At 39.8% G+C, this 21,048-nt stretch overlaps 1 protein-coding gene across 1 annotated transcript in view; it reads right to left on the bottom strand.

The window, feature by feature from the left end:
• Positions 1–21,048, bottom strand: part of LOC132378988 (wings apart-like protein homolog) — a 183,902-nt gene that overhangs the window by 12,292 nt on the left and 150,562 nt on the right. The window contains exons 13-16 of the mRNA XM_059946406.1: positions 14,270–14,445; positions 10,118–10,233; positions 6,515–6,676; positions 1,470–1,677 (exon numbers count right to left, since the gene is read on the bottom strand). Coding sequence (XP_059802389.1) covers positions 1,470–1,677; positions 6,515–6,676; positions 10,118–10,233; positions 14,270–14,445 — 662 coding nt within the window. The remainder of the gene's footprint in view (positions 1–1,469; positions 1,678–6,514; positions 6,677–10,117; positions 10,234–14,269; positions 14,446–21,048) is intronic.

The raw sequence follows: 21,048 nt of genomic DNA, 5'->3' as shown, positions 1-21,048 counted from the left end.
CAGGAGGGAGATGGGAGGAAGCAAGTGTGAAGGATTCAACCCTTTGACTCAATCCTCTCTGTACAAGAACAGTGATTCACCTTGCAGGAGTAACAAATGAGCTTCCCCAACACCTGCAGCACAAGCAAGACAAGGTGCTACCTGGAGATGTGTCATGGACCTTCAGATGTGGCCAAAATTCTCAGTACCAATGCAAGGAGATGCATAAGCAGTTCAGGTTAAGGCATCTGAGAATAACATACTGTTCTAAATTTCCCGTTAATTTTCCTACTGCACAGTTTGAAGCTATTTGATTAAGTGGTTCTTTAGCTCAGCTCTCCTTCACCTTTTCTGACATTCTTCTGCTTCACAACAGCTTTTGGTGTGCTTACTCCAGATATAGAGAGATCCCAATTAGATGGGGGTTTTCACCCTCTTCCTCTTGTTGCAGAGTTTGTACTGGCAAAGCGTGGATAGTTTCCCATCTTGTTAATGGTACATGTTGATCAGCATGGATAACTTCACTCACCTCAACCTATGGACTCACTTTCAAGGATTCTGCAACTTGTTCTCAGTAACTTTTTAACTGATTATTATGCTTTTTTTAGTATTTGCATAATTTGTCTTTTATACTTTTGTTTGTCAGTCTATCTTTGTGTATAGTTTTTCATTGATTCTAATTTATTTCTTTGTTCTACTGTGAATGCCTGCAAGAAAATGCATCCCAGGGTAGCATATGGTAACATATAAGTACTTTAATAATAAATTTATTTTGAACTTTGTTAATTAACTGGATCTGACTTGGGGGGGGGGGGGGTGGAATTAGCAACCAGTGCAGTGGGCAGATGTCAGAAAGCAGTCAGTGGCTCAGATAGGGTAAGCAGAATGTTACTGGCTATAACAGGGTCAATGGTCAATGAACACAAGCCAACCTGTATATCCTTGAAAAGCAGACAGATTGTAATTAGATGTTTTTACAAAACTAATGTAGGCTTCCTGTAAAAAAAACTTTATGGCATTATTCTGGGCTAAACCTTTATGCAACATGGACAAACAAGTTGAAATTGTGAAATTACAGGGACTACACAATGCCTAGAGCACATGCCAAGAAAACCCCAAATCCTGTTTAATTATTTTTGCGCTGTACATCTCATATATCTAAAAATAAAGTCCCCTTTCCTGTCAGAAATCTATTGAAACCAGCATCTGCCAGTTAGAGCAGGTGGTTCAAGGCCACTATCAAATTAGTAAAGAGTGACGTGTTCTTTGAACAGATTTAACACCAACAAATTTTGAACAAGAGATAAGAAATTCTCAAATGTGTTAACAATTTTAAATCTCAGTGAAGATACTTTGAGAATTTCCAAATGCCTTAACCCAATGAATAAGAAAGAACAAACAAGTATTTGAAACATGAACAGTTTAAGGGGAGGGGAGGGAAGGTCACGTTTTGATTGAAGCTATTTGCTTGCTGAATGTCTCTTTTATACCTTTATTCAGGTCAATCTCTTCATCCTCCTCCTCTTTCTTTTCATTATTGTCATTCTTGGTACAATTTTCTGATTGCACCCATTCTAATGACCCTGCAGTCTCCTGCCACTGGCCACTCTGGTCTTGAGGAGCTGTTGGTGTGTCTTTGATGAAATCATCAGTCTCAGTCTCTGCAAGACGGGCAGCTCGCTCCCGCTGCAGAAACAACTGGAGAAACAAGAAAATTAATCAAAGTTTTGCCAACAAACCAAACAAACTGTGTAACAGGTGATTAAGAATGAGCCAGTGGCTCATTATGAGTATATAAAATGGCAAGTTATCAAACCATAATGATAACAACCTAAGAAAATTTGGTACACTCCAGTTCTTACACAAAAAAAAATTATCCATTCTCAAAATGCTGAAATTTAATTAATAAAAATTGAAATGAAAATTATACATTCTCACTTTTGCTTAATTAAGGAAAATCAATGTCTATATCCATTTCTTTTTCTGAGCAGTTAACATGATAGTACGTAAGTTTAATAAGGCATTTTACAAAGTTCAATCTCAGAATGATTGGAGATCAGGGAAATTGCCACATTCTATGCAAAAAAAAAAAAATCACCCAGTTATATGGAGAAAAGGTTGAAAGATGTGAATGGAAAGCTGCCTGCAGAGGAGCTCTATGGGCCTGAAGGAATGGCTAAAAAAGTAAAACTTCATCACATTAGAAAAGTACTTGCTTAACAGTGGATGCACAGTAACCTGCAAGTCAAGCATTGAGAACTACTATTAGGCGATTGCAATAGTCTGAATGACTCCCTCTGAAGCTACTGACTTGCCAGAAAGTAAGCTGGGATATTAGATACTTAGGGGGTGCAATTCTACTCTTAATTTTGGAGCAATGAAGTATACGTGAGCAATGAGTATGTGCCCATATACTTCTTCCACGAGAAAGTTTTAATTCTAAAGTATTAATGCATTCAAATATGCAAAAAGCAGTATGTAGAAAAGGAACTGTGCCACTGCACTACTGATGAGATGATATGCATGAATTGTAAATCTGCAAATATAGGCAGATCCAAGCTTTTTAATTCTTTCTTTAGTAAAATATCTTCCTTTTTTTATCATCACCAAGATCTAGAAATGACCAGAAATGAACTAAAGAGCAAAACACAGAATATACAGTTTAGAAACACTTCTGCTACACAGTTCTGATGCTTATGCAAACCTTCTTCTGTGTTTCTAAGAGGGAAATAAAGATAAAGGGGCTGGTAGCTAAGAGGCAGCTGAAGGATTACAGCTTAATTTAAGAAATTACTTATTATAAGCATTTGATCTTCAGTACCTGCTATGCCCGCAGCCCCCTCCTTTGTGAGAATCGCAAGAGCACTAGTTGGGGGGGAGGGGGGGTCAGTAGACCCAGGAAATGGGAGAGAGAGAGATGTACCGAATGCCTTGTTCCCCCCAGCGATGCAAAATAACGTGACATTGACCACTGTCTCCTGGAGACCACGGTTGTGGATTGGGGATTATGCTACGTGCAAGCCCTCGGGCAAAGTGGGCTGGCTGAGAGAGAGATTGCATCATCCCAACCTGATTGACATCTGAGACCCCATGAGGAAGTATAAAAGAGGGTCTGGGGGAACAACCCCTTTAGACGCACCAGAAGAAACGCTAACGATCCCGTAGTAGCGGGAAGCCATTTGAAGGTAGCCACGTGCGTTCGAATCCGCGGCTGGAATCACGGAAACCAGCTTTTAGCTAACAACGGGGAAGCCCACTCCCCTGATTCAACGGATTTGCTTCATAAAAGACCCGGGCAAGTTTCTTTTCTCACCAATCTCTCTCTCTCCCCAACAAGTGAAAACCCAGTGGTCCCCAAAGGCTGAAGCCTGCAGGAACTGAGTGACTTTTATATTTCCATCGGACAATATATTATCCCCTAGACAAACCATCGAGCTGTTTCTTATTGATGGTTATTATCAGACCCGCGCTTTGAGATTGAGTAGTGATGATGTATATTATCTGAATGTTTGTATTAATCTTATTTTTGTGCCTCTTTATAAATAAAGACTTTTAAAAATAGTACCATCAGACTTCAACGGACCTATCTTTGCTGGTAAGTGATCCAGTTATGGGATTTCGTAACATACCTCAGTTGATTACAATGATTACATAATCACCTCAACCCTTGCTAACCCACTATTCTCTGAGACTGCTCAAAGTGTGTTATAGTTGTTGAAAGGCAATGTGACGCTTCTATATTTGGCATATTGTGAGAAATCTGAACTGAAGAAATTGAGTTTTTTTCCTGTCCTGGCTTGTGCATTATTGCCGTTCACTACTCTAGTAGTGTCAGCTAGTACAATTCATGTGCCCCAATCACGCAGTGACACAATTCCTGTGAATTAGGATATGGCGTTCAATGGAGTAAAGTTCAGAATCTGCCCTTTTGAATGATCTTGACCAGATTTCTCTTGTCCATGGCCCAACTAAGATATTGCTGTCCCACTTTATGTACCTTCAGGCAGAGTCAGCTATGATGACACCCTTTTATTGATTACAGCACTTGAGGTTTGACTTAAATAATAGGTGATCAGTTGTGGTTGTTAATCCATGACAAAAATGGCAGAATCAGACCAAATGAAAAATATAGTCAAATCACAAACAAAATAAAATCTGCAGATGCTTAAATCTGAGCAACACACACAAAAAGCTGGAGGAACTCGGCAGACCAGGCAGCATCTATGAAAACAAAGTACAGTCAACGTTTTGGCCTGAAACATCGACTGTACTTTTTAACCATAGATGGTGCCTGACCTGCTGAGTTCCTCCAGATTTTTGTGCATGTAGACAGTATGCTGTGGTGTATCTGAAATGTGGATTTCTACCAGCATCAAGAAACAATAGCAGACAATGTGCCTGTTTTGTCTGAAAAGGTTTTTTTCAAATGAAGCAATTAAACTTTCTGGGATCATTTAACATTTGAAGGAAATATACTACGACAAAACAAACAAATTTGGCTTATTTTCAATTTGTGAAAACTTTCAGAAACAGAAAACACTTCAAACATGCTTACCAGCACTTCACAACAAAACGGTGATAGTTTGCATGCTTCACACATCATTTTATTTCTCATTGTTAAATATGGAATGCCCCATACAACTTGAGAACTGATACTGCCAGTAATAAGGGAGGTTCTGAATACGGCTTTGCGTAAGTCAATAAAGACCAAACAATTAAAACGACAACTCTGTTCAGAGATGAATAGATTAAATACTCAAGAATGTGGAAGATACATTGTGTAACATACTTAGGACATCAGAATTTGCTCTGCAATTGGATGGGTCAACTTTGCCAAATAACTAATCTTTCCTTCTTGGTTATGTTCACTTCATAAAAGATGAAAGCTTGGTGTAAGAGTTATTATTTGCAAGGGGACTAGAAACAGATACGAAGGGGGAGTCAATATTTTGGGTCGTTGTGCAATTTTTTAAAGACAAGGACATTTCACTCTCCAATATTCTTGCTTGTTCAACAGCTGGGGCACCATCAATGACAGGACACCACTGTGGTGTTATTACTTTCTTGAAAAAAGCTGTATCTATCTTCCATTCACTGTGTAATTCACAGACATCATCTCACAAAAAACCTAAGTGATTGGCTGCAGAAATCATTAAATACCGTTATAACAGCTGTACATAAAATCAAATTACGTGCTTTCAATTCTCGACTATTTTGATAAGATTTGTATTGAGAATGATGAAAAGTTTGAACACTTGCTGTTACACAGAGAAGTCAGATGGTTCTCCAAAGGAAACTGCCTGAGACACTAAAATGTGATAAAATTCTTTGAAGACACAAATGTTTCATTCAGTAATCAACTCACGAATATTAGGTGTGACATTGCTTATTTGTCAGAATTATTTGCAAAGTTTAATGAAATCCAGCTTCAATTACAAGGAAATGATGTGAATCTTATCAAAGTCAGTCATCTCCATATTTCTGTTCAAGTTAACCCTATTAAAGTGCAACATCAGCTATTGCCACCTTTCCCAATTTCCAAGCCACTCTGAGCTGGAAGGAAGAATACCAGATTATGATCTTCAAGTATACTGTACCCAGCTGGGTGAGCTGCAAAAAGACATCAATCAGAAAGATTTCAGGATTTTCTCTCGATCAAATTCCAGATTGAGTAACAAATCTATTCCTGAACATTTGTAATGAGGGACTAACAGGAAGGATGGAGGAAGAACTAATCCCACTACAAAATGACTCAGAGCTGAAGACGATGTCAAAAAATTGTATCGACTTTTGGTTGCATAAAGAAATCTCCTGAATGCTATCAAGCATTGTGGAAAAAGGATAAGGTGTTCTTTATTGCCTTTCCAACATCATATTTCATGGAGTGTGGTTTTAGCATAGTCGGCCAAATTTTTTCGAAAGAACGAACAGAGTGCAATTTACTGAATGGGGTGGGAGGGTGGGGTAGATCTGAGATTCCTTTTAAATGACATTCAGCCTGATGTTGAGAAGCTGATATCACTGCACCATCCCATCCATCTCACTGAACAGTGAAAAAGCAATGAAGTGGTGAATAGTTGGATTACTAATGTTAGCAATAAAATTGTTGTTGAAAATTGTGTTCACTGCAATTATTAGTCTGTGTTTTGAATTTGCAGTTCCTATTTTCTTTCACTGTGCAATACAAATCAAAATTCTTTAGCTTTATGGAACGGCTGGAACGGGAGAGAGGTACTGGGGATGTGGTCTGGGTACGAAAGAGGCAGTAACCCAAAAATGTTTGGGGACCATTTATTTAACCTTATGTCACCTTGTAGACAATCCAACCAATCGATAAGAAAGCAATGTTGAACTAAAGATCTCACTATCTGGCACATTTTTCTTCTGTACAGGGTTGCCAGGGCAAAGTGCTTTATAGGAAGAGCAGTCTCGTTTTATGTTCTAATCAGGATCAATCATCCTGGCTTAATCAATACTTACACAATATGACAAAGTCATTTCATCAAATGCTTACTTCTTTGTATAAGACACTCACCTGCACCAAGGCCTCGATAGCTCGCACCTGTCCTTCCATCCGCAAACTATCGTTTCCATCCACAGCACAGAATGAATCAAAGGAGCATGGTGTTTCCATGTCAACAAGACAATGCCTATTGCGAGCACTGTGCTCCACAAGATTAATCAGCAGGCCTAGACCCTGAAAACATAAACACGTGAAATTTGAGTAAATATTCAACTGCCCACTGCTTATTTTTCCATCTGAAACTAGTGAAGATTGTGGATGCAGAACTTAAGGGAAGCCAGTCCTAGAGGACATGGGAAAGAGAAATGGGGACCATGCAATCTTCAATTCAAGGGCAACAACCTGTGTCGCTCCCAAAGGGTTTTAAAGGAAATTACAAACATTATTCTGGAATTTAGCCATTTTTACAAGAAAATGTTGTTATTGATAGATTTTTTAAAAATGCTGGAAAGCTTCCAAACTCAAGGTTAATTTTGTTTTATTCATTTATCTCAGTATAATGTCAGGGATTTGCAAAAATGCCAAGAGGTCAGTATTTGAGTAAAGACATCAAGAAGTGGAGTTTGGCAGGAGTCCAATGCTTGTATTTTGAGAGTAAGTCCTGCATATAGAGACAATTCTCAATAACTGCCCTGTGTAAAATAGCAGATAACTGTGATCACAGGGATATCACAAGCAGGAACTAATCGTAATAGCATCTGATCTTAAAATCAAGTGCCACCAGTCTGCCCATGGCACTGTTGCAGTGCACACACAATCCTATTGTGCACACCCCAACTCCACCAGACTGCATTTCACTACATTACAATATTAAGTGCATTTCAAGTGCCTGTAAAATACTTTGTAATGTCATTAGGTTATGTAAATGCAAATTTGTCTTGGTCCACACACACTGCATGCCATTAGCACTGTTACTAATATGAGGCAATAATAAAGCACTGAAACTGAGCCTGACCAATACATTGAAACTACTAGAATACATCATGTATTTCTATCATATTGATCACAGGATGTTGGTGCGTTTTGTTACTAAACTATATTGAGAATACAGCTTGTGTGACAATGCCTCTTTCATCTATTATTCCTTTCATATTTTCATGTGGTCAAATGAGCCTCGTTTGATTCAAGACGGCGCCATTAAGGGGCAACTGTTTGCGTGCAGCTCTTATGGGAATCATCAAATATTCTTGTTTAGTTCCAAACAGGAACAGCTTCTTCCCCTCTGCCATTTCTGAATGGACCATGAGCCCATGAAAATGACCTCTATTTTCTCCCCCTCTCTTTTTGCACTACTCATTCTATTTTCTTTATTTTGTACATACTTATTGCAATTTAGAGTTTGCATTATATATTGCAATGTACTGCAGCCGCAAAACAACACATTTCACAACATATGCCAGTGATATTAAATCTGATTCTGATTTGCCAATTTGCATTCCTGCAACTCTCCCACACCAGGGATCATTTACAAAGACTATTAACCCAAAATGCAGCAGTTCTTTGGGCTGATGCAAGGAAATTCAAAGTAAACTCAGACAACCATTGAGAGGAGGCAAGCAAACTCCTTACAGACAGAACTGGAGGAGAGGATCACATCCAGATCACTGGAGCGGTGAGACGGCTGAACCACTCTGCTGCCCTGTGGGGTCAGAGGATGGATTCAAGTGCTGTGATGAAGGGTTTCGGTGATGACCGCAGCAAATTGACGTCCCAAATGAGAAGTGCGGAAGAAGAATACCAGCATCACAATAAGCAAAACTTTGATTAGACCCATGCAGTCTGATGCATGATTCACATACCCAAACATGCAAGAAGGATGTCAGAAGTGGAGGCAAGTATGTAAGTCACTGAATAAAATATTAAATTCAAGAGCCATCAGCCATTAATATTGCATTTGTGGACTGGGAGAAGTTACCTGAAAATTCTTTTTCCCTTATGTAGGCGACAATTGAGCTCTTTGGCAGGTTGGAGAACAAAAGCCAACGGCAAAGAATAAGAGAAGGCTTATGATCTGATTACCTTAAGTACTTTATTTCTTTTAACAGCGTAGAAACAGTTTTCACCCTTGGGGTAGTACAAACATCCTACTGCGTGGAGGCTGAATGAGTCAGTGCTGCTTACGCTCAAGCAGGCTGTTCCTGAAGACTGATCTAACACCACTGATTCACTGGCCTTCTGTTAACCATCTTTATCTTTTTCCACCCGCTACTCCTCCCACACACCAACAAAGCTCATTTCACAGCACACAGATACTGTAAAATAATTTTTAAAAATCCAATTTACTGGCAAGATCTGCTCCATTTAACAGGGCGAATTATCTCTGCATAATACTTATAATTCAGCAATGAATCCATGTGGTACAGAATAGTATCTTCCACTGTGATCAAAATGAGAAAAGACATGTATCGGTGTTAGTCAAGTTGGGAATGGTTTAATTGATCACAAAAGCTGGCCATTCCACTAAATCCCAGAACTATTCAGAAACACTCCACAAGACCAAGATATAGGGGGCACAGACATAACCCTCCCTTTGGTATGACTATCACCAATGCAACTTCCATTTGTCATTGCTACCTTGTTCACCTTCACTGGTGTCAGCTTCCCCTGGAATCCCAGTTATCCACCGGAAGCACTCTCACAGCATCATCTCTAACCTCTGCAGCTGCCTCCACTGGATTCCACTGAAAAGCTACTATATATATTTTGGGTGTGTACAAAATGACAATGGTCAGAAAGCACATCAGGTGAAATACTTTCTATCAACTGAAGTGATTCTGATATTAAGGTGTGCATTTGGTAGCTGAATAATTGTTAATCAGCCTATGATTTGGAGAAATTAGTTAAACTCTAACTCCATTGACATCGTAAATGTACATGTACTGGTCCCCTGCCCAAACTCCAAACAGGAATTAATCTGTCACTCTACCAAACTCCAAACCCTCCCCTTCGTCTCATGAGTGTACTGTTTGCTCACCCTGGGGCCCTAACCAAAGCACACCCTAGACCAAGCTGATACTTCACTCCATATCTTTTGCTCAGTCTGGGTCATTATATGGCTTAATACCAAGAAAGAGATTTCAAAGACTGCAGATTTACAAAAACCCAAAATTATCTAGTAATTTTATGCATAAGTGAAGGGTTTAGATTTAAAAAAGGAACTGCAAGCCACAAAAGGAGGGGAAGAGAGTGGAGATGGAGTCCACATCTGTGCTGTCATGTGCCTACGTCCATGTGTTTTAACAGTCCACAGATCAGAAGATGAATATGCTGTTGTCGGGGAGAATCAGTGAACCATTAGCCAGTGTAAATCTCCAGCAAGGCATTCATATTTTCTGTGTTATGCTTGCAAGTAATTCATAAATCTAAACACCTGACTAAAGTGCAATCTACCGTCTAATCTGGCACATTATGTTCCATAAAGATCATCACACAAGCACTGGCACCGTTTGCTTTTACGAGGAGAGGACATTATGCATCGAGGCAATCAAGTAGTTTAAAGAAGTTGATTGCATTCACATTGAAAGAGACATTGAGAAATGAACTTAGCTTGTAAATAAAATACTATTTATCATTTAGGGGAGAGAAGCTAAGCTGGAAATAATGTAATTTTCTTACCAGCACTCGAATATCAAATCTCTGTTCCTGAGGTATGTACTGTGGCACCTGAAGCACGCAGTTCATGGTTGTACTGATGAGGTTGTCCTGCTCACCAGTTTTTGTGCTGCCCCACTCTAAAGTGACAAACAAATAACAGAACAAATAATAAGACAGGCTGAGAAACGAAGAAATAAGATTACATGTCAATTAAGATCACGGGCAAGTAAATGGCACCTTTGAATACCCAGAGAAATGTAGAGGTTAAGTTAACAACCAACAGCTAGTGCCTGTAATTATACATATGAAACTACCAAATGCTTGTTAAAAAACACAACCTGATTCACTTGCGTTCTTTAGTGGAGATCTCCTGCCCAGCCTGGCTAGTGATCCAGATGCCCCAAGTCACTGCCCTCTTAACATTGCTCTTTAATATTCAACAAACCATAAGACCTACTTTAGGACAAGGGTTCCCAACCTTTTTTATGCCATGGCCCAATACCATTCAGCAAGGGGTCCATGGACCCCAGGTTGGGAACACCTACAATAGAAACAAAATTAGGTCATTTGCCCCATTAAGTCTGCTCCACAATTCCACCATGGCTAATTCCTCTCAACCCCATTCATGCCCTCCTCCGCTGTAACCTTTGACACCCTAACTATTCAAAAATCATCAAGGTACAAATTAGTTGTAATATAAAAGTTAAAGATAATACAAAAATACAAACACCAAGTTTAGACATGGCAACATTGTACATAGTGCAGCCAATCTCCTCTCTAGACTTAGTTCACAGAGCTGAGCTATAGTTGTTACATGACAATTTGAGGTAGTCACAATAGCAGATTCATACCTGACAGACCACATGCAGACTGTCAGCAACTTCAGGTATATCCTGTCTCACTGGCAGCAAAAACTCTCCATAACTGGCAGTGGAGTGGTATATAAAGTGGAGGGAGTTGCCCTGGAAGTCATCAGTATTGACTCCAGAGCTTGCTGCATCAGGTCAAAAATGGCCAAGAGAAATTACCATTCAACCCTTCTACCGTCCCCTCTTTGCTGATGAATCTGTGCTCTCTGCATTAAAATGGGCCACTTGGGGGAAAAAGTACCAAAAGCAGTAGAAACTCATGGCTACAAGACTGCAGTGAGTGATGAGTAAACTAAAATAATCCATTAATATATCTTAAGTCTCCCTCACTAATCTTGTAGCAGAAAATACTTATTCTAACCCCATCATAGGAAGAATGCCTGCTTTCGGAATGTGCACCAAAAGGAAAACTGGCAAACGGTTGGAGATGTTTATGATCATAGAGGGAAATAGTCCAAAGTTCGAATAACTGCAGCAGGAAGTTTCCACTGTCTTCGCCCAACCATCTCTACGTGCTTTGTCAATGATCTTGCTGAGATAAAAATAAAATCACCATCTATCAGGTAAGTGTGGTGTGATGGAATACACTTTACTTGCCTGGATAAGTACAATCCTGACAACAGTTCAAGGATAATGCCTAGCAGCAACTACACAAGACCAATGGACAATAAATACATGCTTTGCAAGCACTGCTCTCCCTAAAAAAAAAATGAATAGAAAGCAAAATGGATGTCACACCCTGGCTAAATAACATTTAAACTAACATACTACTCTGGTCTGGGAGGTACTCCCATGCACTTCCCAGCACAGACCCCTTTTAATGCATAAAATGAATTCAGTTAGAACATAATAACACAGGAAGTGTGGTTAAGGGATATTGCTGGATCACATAAGTAGTTGCATTTACCAGCTCATGAACAGCAGAGAACACTTTTCACCTTGCTCAACAACCAAATGAGAAAGAAAGGCAAATAACTGCAGATAACAACAGTTGAAAATATATATAAAAAATTGCAGGTGCCAGAAATCTCTAAATTGTTAAAAAACATTCAGGAGATCAGACAGCATCTTTGGAAAGAGAGAGTTTACATTTCAGTTCCAAGACCATTATTAGAATACCTTTTGATCATGAACAATAAAGACCCCTCAAATAGCCACCCAAACAAAATTTTAAAAATAAATAAAAATAAAAATATTTATCAGATAAATGCAATGTTGTAAAAGCCTGAGGCAAAGCTATTGTTGCACCTAATAGGGAATCTTAAGTCTGATGAAGGGTCTTCGACCGAAATGTTAAATGGTTTCTCTTTCCACTCACGCTGGTTAAATGGCCAAATTTTTCCAACATTTCTACTTTCCTTTCAGATTCCAGTATCTGCTGTTCTGTTTGTTTTCTGAATTTTAGAAGTTTTTCCTTCTATAATCAATCTATTGGATATGATTTTAAACCATAGATGCTGGGAAACAGCAGAGTAATTGCCCACAAACACAATAAATATAACCAAGCTAGAAATTTTGCCAGTACTTTTATGCACGTTAAATTCCAGACACATCCCTAACATTACAATTTCTGGTCCAGTAGTTTAACTGATTGATGCCGAAGCTTCTCTAATGAGTAACCTGGTTTAAAAGCGAGAAGAGAAAGTATTTTTATTGACAGCACACCATTAAATGCTACAAAATTTGCTTCTGTAAGCCTGTCAGGAACCTGACACCAGCAGGGAGATGAAGGAGGCTGTTGAACTAACTAGGCTGGATATTTGATGCAGGTAGCAACAGGATGAATGAACAGCACTGAACAACAGCAGGCAGCTCACTTCTGCCTTTGTAGCTGCCACTGTTGTGAAGCCCTTTTTACAATCAGTGGCCACTTTATTAGGTACCTCAAGTGCCCAATTAAAGCCGCCAATGAGCGTATGTTCACGGTCTCTGCTGCTTAGCCTATTCACTTTAAGGTTCAACGTGTTGTGCGTTCAGAAATGCTCTTCTACGCAGCAGTAGGTAAGGCGCAGTTATTTCAATTACTATTGCCTTCCTGTCAGCTTCAATCTATCTGGCCATTCTCCCCAGACCTTTCTGATTAGAAGGTGTTTTCGTCTGCAGAACTGCAACTCACTAGAATTTTTTTTTTTGTTTTTTTGCACTATTCTCTGTAAATACTAGATAATATTGTACATGAAAATCCCAGGAGATCAGCAGTTTCTGAGATACTCAAACCACCCTGTCTGGCACCGACAATCATTCCACAGTCAAAGTCACTTAAATCATATTTCTTCCCCACTCTGATGTTTGTCTAAAGAAACAACTGAACCTCTTGACCATGTCTACATGCTTTTATGCATGAAGTTGTTGCTACATGATTGGCTGATTAGATATTTGCATTAACGAGGTAGTTGCTGTCTACCTAATAAAGGGGCCACTAAGCATATGTAACAGTACCAAAAATGGCAGACATGCCAAGGTTGTGAGCAAACTAATTCCTTGTTCATGAATTGGTCAACAGATAGGTCAACTTAAAGTTTTCAATCTTATGGACTGAGGCAAAGGGCCAATAATGGAATTAATGTTCCTCAAAAAATTCAGAAGATAAATTTGAAAGGACAAGCTAAACACAGAACATCTTTTGGAGACCCTCCCAGTTTAATGTTAGCCCATCCCTTTTCATGCCACAAATTTAAGGAAGGGTGCTAGCATTGAAGATGGTCCAGAGGAGATTTACACGAATGAAAGGGTAAATATATGAAGAGTGTTTAACGGCTCTGTGCCTCTACTTGCTGGATTTAGAAGAATGAAGGGAGCTTTCGTTTAAACCTACCAAATATTAAAAGGCCTTGATAGAATGCACATGAAGAGGATGTTTCCAATACTGGGAGAGACTAGGATCAAATAACACAGCCTAAGAATAGAAGGATAACCCAGTTGAACAGAGAAGAGGAGGGATTTCTTCAGCCAGAGGCTGGAGATGCTGTGAAATTCATTGCGACGGAGTGCTATGGAAGTCATGATATTGACTTATTTAAAGCGGAGGTCATAGGTTTTTGATTAGTAAGGGTGTTAAACATTATGGGGAGAAGGCAAGAAAATGGGGTTGAGAAGGAAAATAAGCCAGCCATGATCGAATTACGGAACAGACTCGATGGGCAAATTGACCTAATTCTATTTCTACATCTTATGGTCTTATCCCAACCCAGTGGTTTACTGCAATCCACTACAGAAGTCAATGATACAGACTCAAGACTCAGCATTTCATGACCTATTTAACTTGCTAGCTGGGAACAGGCACGGTCCTTCTACAGAAACTTACCATTGTCATTGGTCAAGTTCAGCAGGACACCAAAGATTGCTCTCATGCAGTCCTCTACTGCTTTGCCAATGTGACTAGAGGCACCGTACTCCGGCAAAGAATTGCTGTTTGCTAGGCAGAGCTTGCTATCTTCCCGGTTATACCGTGTGATCAACTGCTCACAATGTCGCAATGCCCTGCAGATAAAGCACATCAATAAGATATTAGAAGGGGAAGGGATGTGCATTGGTAGATCTATATTAATACCAAAATAAAACCTAAATAATGTAACAAAAATCAGATTAAAATGAAACGATTCAACAAATATATTTAAAGACTAGAACTTGGAAAAAAAAATTAAAATCTGATGATCAAGTATGGAAACACCATTTTATTTTGTAAGATTTATACTAGCGAAGCTGAAAAACTGTTGCTTTTTGGATAGTGAATGTCAATGGGAAAAGTAGGCTATACAGCTCCTCACGTTTACTTCCCCATTCAATAGGAACATGGCCTCAGCTGTATTCAGCTGTCTGTCCCCCATAATCGTCTGCTACTCCAGAGTAAAAAAAAACTGTTTATCTCTTCCTCAAATGTATTTGAAAATTCAGCCTCCACAACTGAATGGGACAGAGAATTCCAAAGAATCATGACCATTTGAGATCTTACATTCTTCACCATTTCCTTCTTAAATAGGCAACCACTTTGTGGAATTATCTCCCTTGGTTCTCGATCCCCATCACCCCTGACCAAGTTAAACTCACCTAGAACCTTATGTTTCATTATCATCTCTCATTCTTTTAAACCCCGGAAACCAACACACAGACACCCTTTTGTTGCGTACACTATGTATAATTTGTTAATTTAAGTTTAGGTTTACAGGCTTTATGTCAGTAAAGTCAGTGAAAAGGGACAGCCTGTTAAGGCTTTATGATTGGCTGCAAGTTGATAGGATAACTAGGAATTTGGCAAGGGCCACAACGAGAAGATAGGTTTAAGCAGAGTGGCTATTGCTAGAGAGGAGAGGACTAGAGTGAAAAAACTGAAGCTAATTAGTTGGGGCTTGGAGCAAGAGCGAAGAATTGTAAAAGCTTTTCAATCATGGTAGGTGAACTCAGGCCCGTGTTGTGGAAACTCAGAATGGCTGTCAGGGTCCTTAACGATGTGTACAAAAAGTCTGTAAAGCTGGAACTGTTGACAAACCACATGACAGCCCTAGAGCTTTGGAGCATCTGCAATGATAAAAATATTGTGGATAACAAGTTTAGTGAGTTGGTCACATGGCAGTTTAAGGGCCTACAGAGAAACAGGGAATGGGTGACTGAGAGGCAGAGCAGTAGCAGGAAGGTTGTGCAGGAGACCCTACGGTCATCTCCCTACAAAACAGATATTCTGCTTTGGATATGCTGGGGGCAGATACCTAATCAGGAGAGGGCAGCAGTAACCAGGATCAGCTTATGTGGCACAATGATCTCTCGAGAATCAATTGATTCCATTATGGTTCCAGAAGAATGGAAATGTCACTCCACTCTCAAGAAAGGAAATTACAGCTCAGTTAGTCTGACATCAGTAGTTGGGAAGATGTTGGATTCGATTGTTAGGGATGTGGTTTTGGGGTACTTGGAGGCTCATCATTAAATAGCCATTAATCAGCATGGTTTCCTTAAGGGAAAATCTTGCCAAACAAATCTGTTGGAATTCTTTGAAGAAATAACAAGCAAGATAGACGAAGGGTAATCAGTGGACATTATGTACTTGGATTTTCAGAAGGCCTTTGACAAAGTGCTACATGTGACTGCTTAGCAAGTTACGAGCCCATGGTATTACAGGAAAAATATCTGCATGGATTAGCAGGATGCAGAGAGTGGGAATAAAGGGAGCATTTTCTGGTTGGCTGTGGATGACTAGTGGTGTTCCACAGCGGTCTGTGTTGGGAATGCTTCTTTTTACACTATATGTCAGTGACTTGGATGATGGAATTGATGGCTTTGTGGCCAAGTTTTTGGACGATATGAAAATAGGTCAAGGGACAGGTAGTTTTGAGGATGAGGCTACAAGGAACTTAGATGCGAAGAATGGGCAAAATAGCAGCAGATGGAATACAGTGTTGGTAAGTGTACGGTCATGTACTTTGATAGAAGAAATTAAACGGTAGACTATTTCCTAAATGGAGAGAAAATTCAAGAATCTGAGTTGCAATGTGACTTGGAAGCCCTTGTGCAAGATTCCTGGAAGAGTAACTCGCAAGTTGAGTCGGTGGTGATGAAAGCAAATGTGACGTAGGCATTAATTTCGAGAGGTCTAGAATATAAAATAATGTAATGTTGAGGCTTTATAAAGCACTGGTGAGGCCTCACTTGGAATACTGTGAACAGTTTTAGGTTAGTTAACTAGGAAAGGATGTGCTGATATTGGGGAGGGTTCAAAGAAGGTTCATGAGAATGATTTTGGAATTGAAAGGTTTGCTATATGAAGAGCGTTTGATGGCTCTGGGCCTGTGCTCCTTGGAATCCAGTTGAGGGGCAACCTTATTGACACCTATCGGATGTTGAAAGGCCTTGGTAGAGTGGACATGGAGAGGATGTCTCCTATGGTAGGGGAGTTTAAGACCAGAGTATACAGCCTCAGGACAGAGGGGCGTCCTTTTATAGCAGAAACAAGGAGGAATTTCTTTAGCCAGACAGTGATGAATCTGTGGAAGTCGTTGCCACAGCCGACTGTGGAGACAAAGTTACTTGTTATATTTAAGGCAGAGGTTGGTAGATTCTTCATTAGACAGGGCATGAAGGAATACTGGGTGAAGGCAGGAATTGGGGCTGGGAGGTGAAATAGATCAGCCATGATAAAATGGTGGAACCAATATGATGGGCCTAATGGCCTAATTCTGCTCCTATATCTTATGGTTTTATGGTCAAATGAGACTCCCAATTGGTGTGTTGCCTCCTAGGTGCAAGGTCAGGGATATATCAGAGCCGCAGCAGGGCATTCTGGAAGGGGAGAGTGAACAGCATGGTATGGGAAAGGAATGGCAGGAAATCCTACAGATTGAACTTAACAGAGCTAGGAAATAAATTCAAAAATAGGAGGTGGGAGAGCACTTTTAAGTAAGGATGTGGTCCAGGTGATAGTGAGAGATAATGTAAGATCTAAGGAACAGAATGCTTACTCCAACTGGCAAGAGATTAGGAATAGCAAGCGGGGAAAAAAGTCATTGGTGGGAGTAATTTATAGGGTACTGAATAATCACGTTACAGTGGAATGAGTAATAAACCAAGAAATACCTGATGCATGTAAAAATGGGATGGCAGTTTTCATGGGGTACTTCAACTTGCATATACATTGGGCAAATGAAGTTAGTCAAGGAAGTCTTCAGGAAGACTTTATAGAATGTATCCTAATAGTTTTCTTGAACAGCATATTACTGAACCTTTGAGGGACAATGATATCTTAGATCTGGTGATGTGCAATGAGTCATGTAAAATTAACGATCGTAGTTAGGGCTTCTCTGGGAAAGAGTGATTACAGTACAAATAGAGGGTGCAATAGTTAGACTCAAAACCAGTCTATTATGCCTAAGCAAGGAAGACTAAAATGAGATGAGAGAAGAGCTAGCTGGTGTTGACTGGGAGCACAGACTATATGGTGGGACATTTAAGGAAGAGCAGAAGTCTTTCAAAGACATTTTTCATGGTGCTCAACAAAAGAATATTTCAGTTAAAAGCAAGGACAGCGAGGATGAAAAAAGCCAGACATGGATATAAAACTAAGGAGAAGAAAGACGGTATCAAAGTAAAAGCTCCTACATACAAAGTTGCCAAGAGTAAAGGGAAACTGGAAGATTGGGACAACATTAAAAAGTAACTAAGAATCATTAAACCCAATAAGGGAAGTTAGATTATGAAAGTAAACCAGCACAAAGTATAAAGACATACAGTAAAAATTTTATAATTACATAAAGCAGAGAAGGGTGGTTAAAGTGAACACTGGCCCCTTGGAAAATGACAAGGGAGAATTAATATCAGACGATGTTGAAATGACCAAGGCCTTGAACAACTACTTTGTGCCAGACTTCATGGTGGAGTACATATCTAACATTCCAAAGAGAGATCACTGAAGTGATGGGAGGTGGGGACCTCAATACAATCACTGTCACTAAAGAGGTAGTGCTGAGCAAACTAATGGCCTTAAAGATAGACAAGTCCCTGATCCAGATGGGATGCACCACAGGGTACTGAAAGAAATGGCAGAGTTATACTAGACACATTGTGATAATATATCAAAATTTTCTGGACACTAGGCAGGTCCCAGTAGGCTGTAAGACAGCAAATATCACACCACAGTTTAAATAATGATGTAGGTAAAAAGTGGGCAACTATAGACCAGTTAGCTTGACATCTGCAGCTGTGAAACAGCTTGAAGCTATCTTTAAGGAAGAAATAGTGAAAGACCTGCACAGAATTAGTTCTATCAGACATACACAACATGGATTCATGAAGGACAGGCCCTGTTTGAAAAAATTACTGGAGCTCTTTGAGGATATGATGAGAGCAGTGGATAAAGAGGAACAGGTGGATATTGTACACTTGGATTTCCAGAAAGTGTTCAATAATGTGCTGCATAAAAAGCATCCATAAGATAAGGATGCATGGAGGTGGGGTAATGTATTAGCATGGCTAGAGGACTGGTTAACCAACAGAAGGCAGGGAGTTAGATTAAATGGGTGACAGTCAGTGATGAGCGGAGTGCTAGAGGGGTTGGTACTAGGCCTGCAACTGTTCACAATATATATTAATGATTTGGAAGAGGGGACCAAGTGTAGTGCATCTGAGTTTATTGATGACACTAATTTGACTGGGAAAGCCAATTGTGCAGAGAGATATAGACAGGTGAAGTGAGTGGGCAAGAGTCGGGCAGATTACAATGTTAGAAAATTCAAGTCATCCACTTTGAAAGGAAAAATAGTAGATCAGATGATTATTTAAATAGATGAAACATGGCAGCATGCTGCTCTGGATAGAGATCTGTGAGTCTTGTGCATGAGTCACAAAAGGTTGGTTTGTTGGTGAAAAAGGTCATCAAGAAGCAAATGGAATGTTAGCCTCATCACTCGAGAGACTGAATTTAAGAGTAGTGAGTTCATGTACAGGGTATTGGTGAGGCCACATCTAGACTACTGCATGGAGTTCTAGTTCCTTTACTCGAGGAATGACATACTGGCTTTGCAGATGGTGTTGATGAAGTTCACGAGGTTAGTTCCAAAGCTGAGGGGAGATTGAGTTACTTGGGACTATACTTGCTGGAATTCAAAAGAATAAGACTTATAAAACATATAAAATTATGAAATGATAGGTAAGATAGAGGCAGGAAAGCTGTTTTCACTGATAAGTAAGATAAGAAATGGGGGACAGGCTCAAGATTTGGGGTAACAGATTTAAGACAGATGAGAAAAAACTGCTTTTCCCAGAGAGTGGTGAATCTGTGGAATTCTCTGCTTAGGGAAGCAGTAGAGGCTACATCGTTAATTTTTTTTAAAAAAAGAGACACTGTGTGGAATAGGTCCTTTGATCTGTGCCACCCAGCAACCCCCAATTTTAACTTCAACTTAAGCAAAGGACAATTGACAATGAACAATTAACCTACTAACTGGTACACCTTTGGACTGTTGGAGGAATCCAGAGCACTGGAAGAAAAACCACACATTCCACAGGTAGACATATAAACTCCTTACAGAAGTCACCAGAAATGAACTCCAAACTCCAATGCCCGAGCTGTAGTAGCGTCGTGTTAACCACGGGTTATGGAGAAAAAGCAGACAGGTAGAGCTGAGTCCACAGCCAGATCAGCCATGATTTGGCGCAGGCTTGATAGGCTAGATGGCCCACTCCTGCTCTTATTTCTTCTGTTATGTATTGTGCTGCTACAAATAGTTGGCTTTCATGACGTAGGCAAGGCAGAGTTACGGTGGTACTCAATGGCAACTCCTTTGTGTTCATCTCTGAAAATAGCTTAATTGCTACCAGAGAGGGGGAGGAGGAGAGAGCTCTTGTGGCATGTCGAATTGCTAGGTAATCGATTTTTTTTGTTGTACTGCAGATCATGGTCTTTATTGGGTACTGATGCTTTTTTTGCAGAATGGGTGATCTTATAAACTGGCTTGATTCCACACTGAAATTGCCTTTGTAACGTAAATTTGGTAGAAAGGCTGGACAGATTCACAATTATTGTAGGGACTTTCTTACAATCATCCATTACTTCTTGAATTACATTCTATTGTGGAGTATAGCTACAGTTAGGGTTCTGAAAGGTCATTTTCACTGGTGACACCTTTATCCTTGTTCTTTATTGTGTTCACCCAAACTGGTTTAATTTCTTGATCTTCTGATCACAACTCAACTTTCACTACTATCCTGATCTGTTTTATTTACTGTTAACTGGACTCTGTCAACTTGCAGTCACTTCACAATCACACCTATTTACAAGGAGACTTGGGTGTTTGCACAGAACTTCTACAGCACTAAAGAACCCACACGTTTTATAGTTAATGACTTGCTCAATTCCATCCACCATTGGTTCGTTAGCTCACAGGTTTTCTGCCCTTTCTCTATCCTCAAGTGCTCGTAGAGCTGCTTCTGAGTGAAAAGCCAATGCCCTAACTTAAAAATAACAAGGCCTCAATAGTAGATGCTTCCTGCACTCAAATTCTAAATTTAGCATTAAGAGCTTTGGTCTCAAATACACAATCTCCCTCTCCACAACTGGGAAGGAACAGGGTATTCCGGAGGACCTCAACATGCTGTAAA

Source organism: Hypanus sabinus, chromosome 21 (assembly GCF_030144855.1).
Source record: "Hypanus sabinus isolate sHypSab1 chromosome 21, sHypSab1.hap1, whole genome shotgun sequence".
Classification (NCBI taxonomy): domain Eukaryota; kingdom Metazoa; phylum Chordata; class Chondrichthyes; order Myliobatiformes; family Dasyatidae; genus Hypanus; species Hypanus sabinus.
The sequence above is the reverse complement of the archived record's forward strand: the minus strand, read 5'-3'. Positions and strand labels throughout refer to the sequence as shown.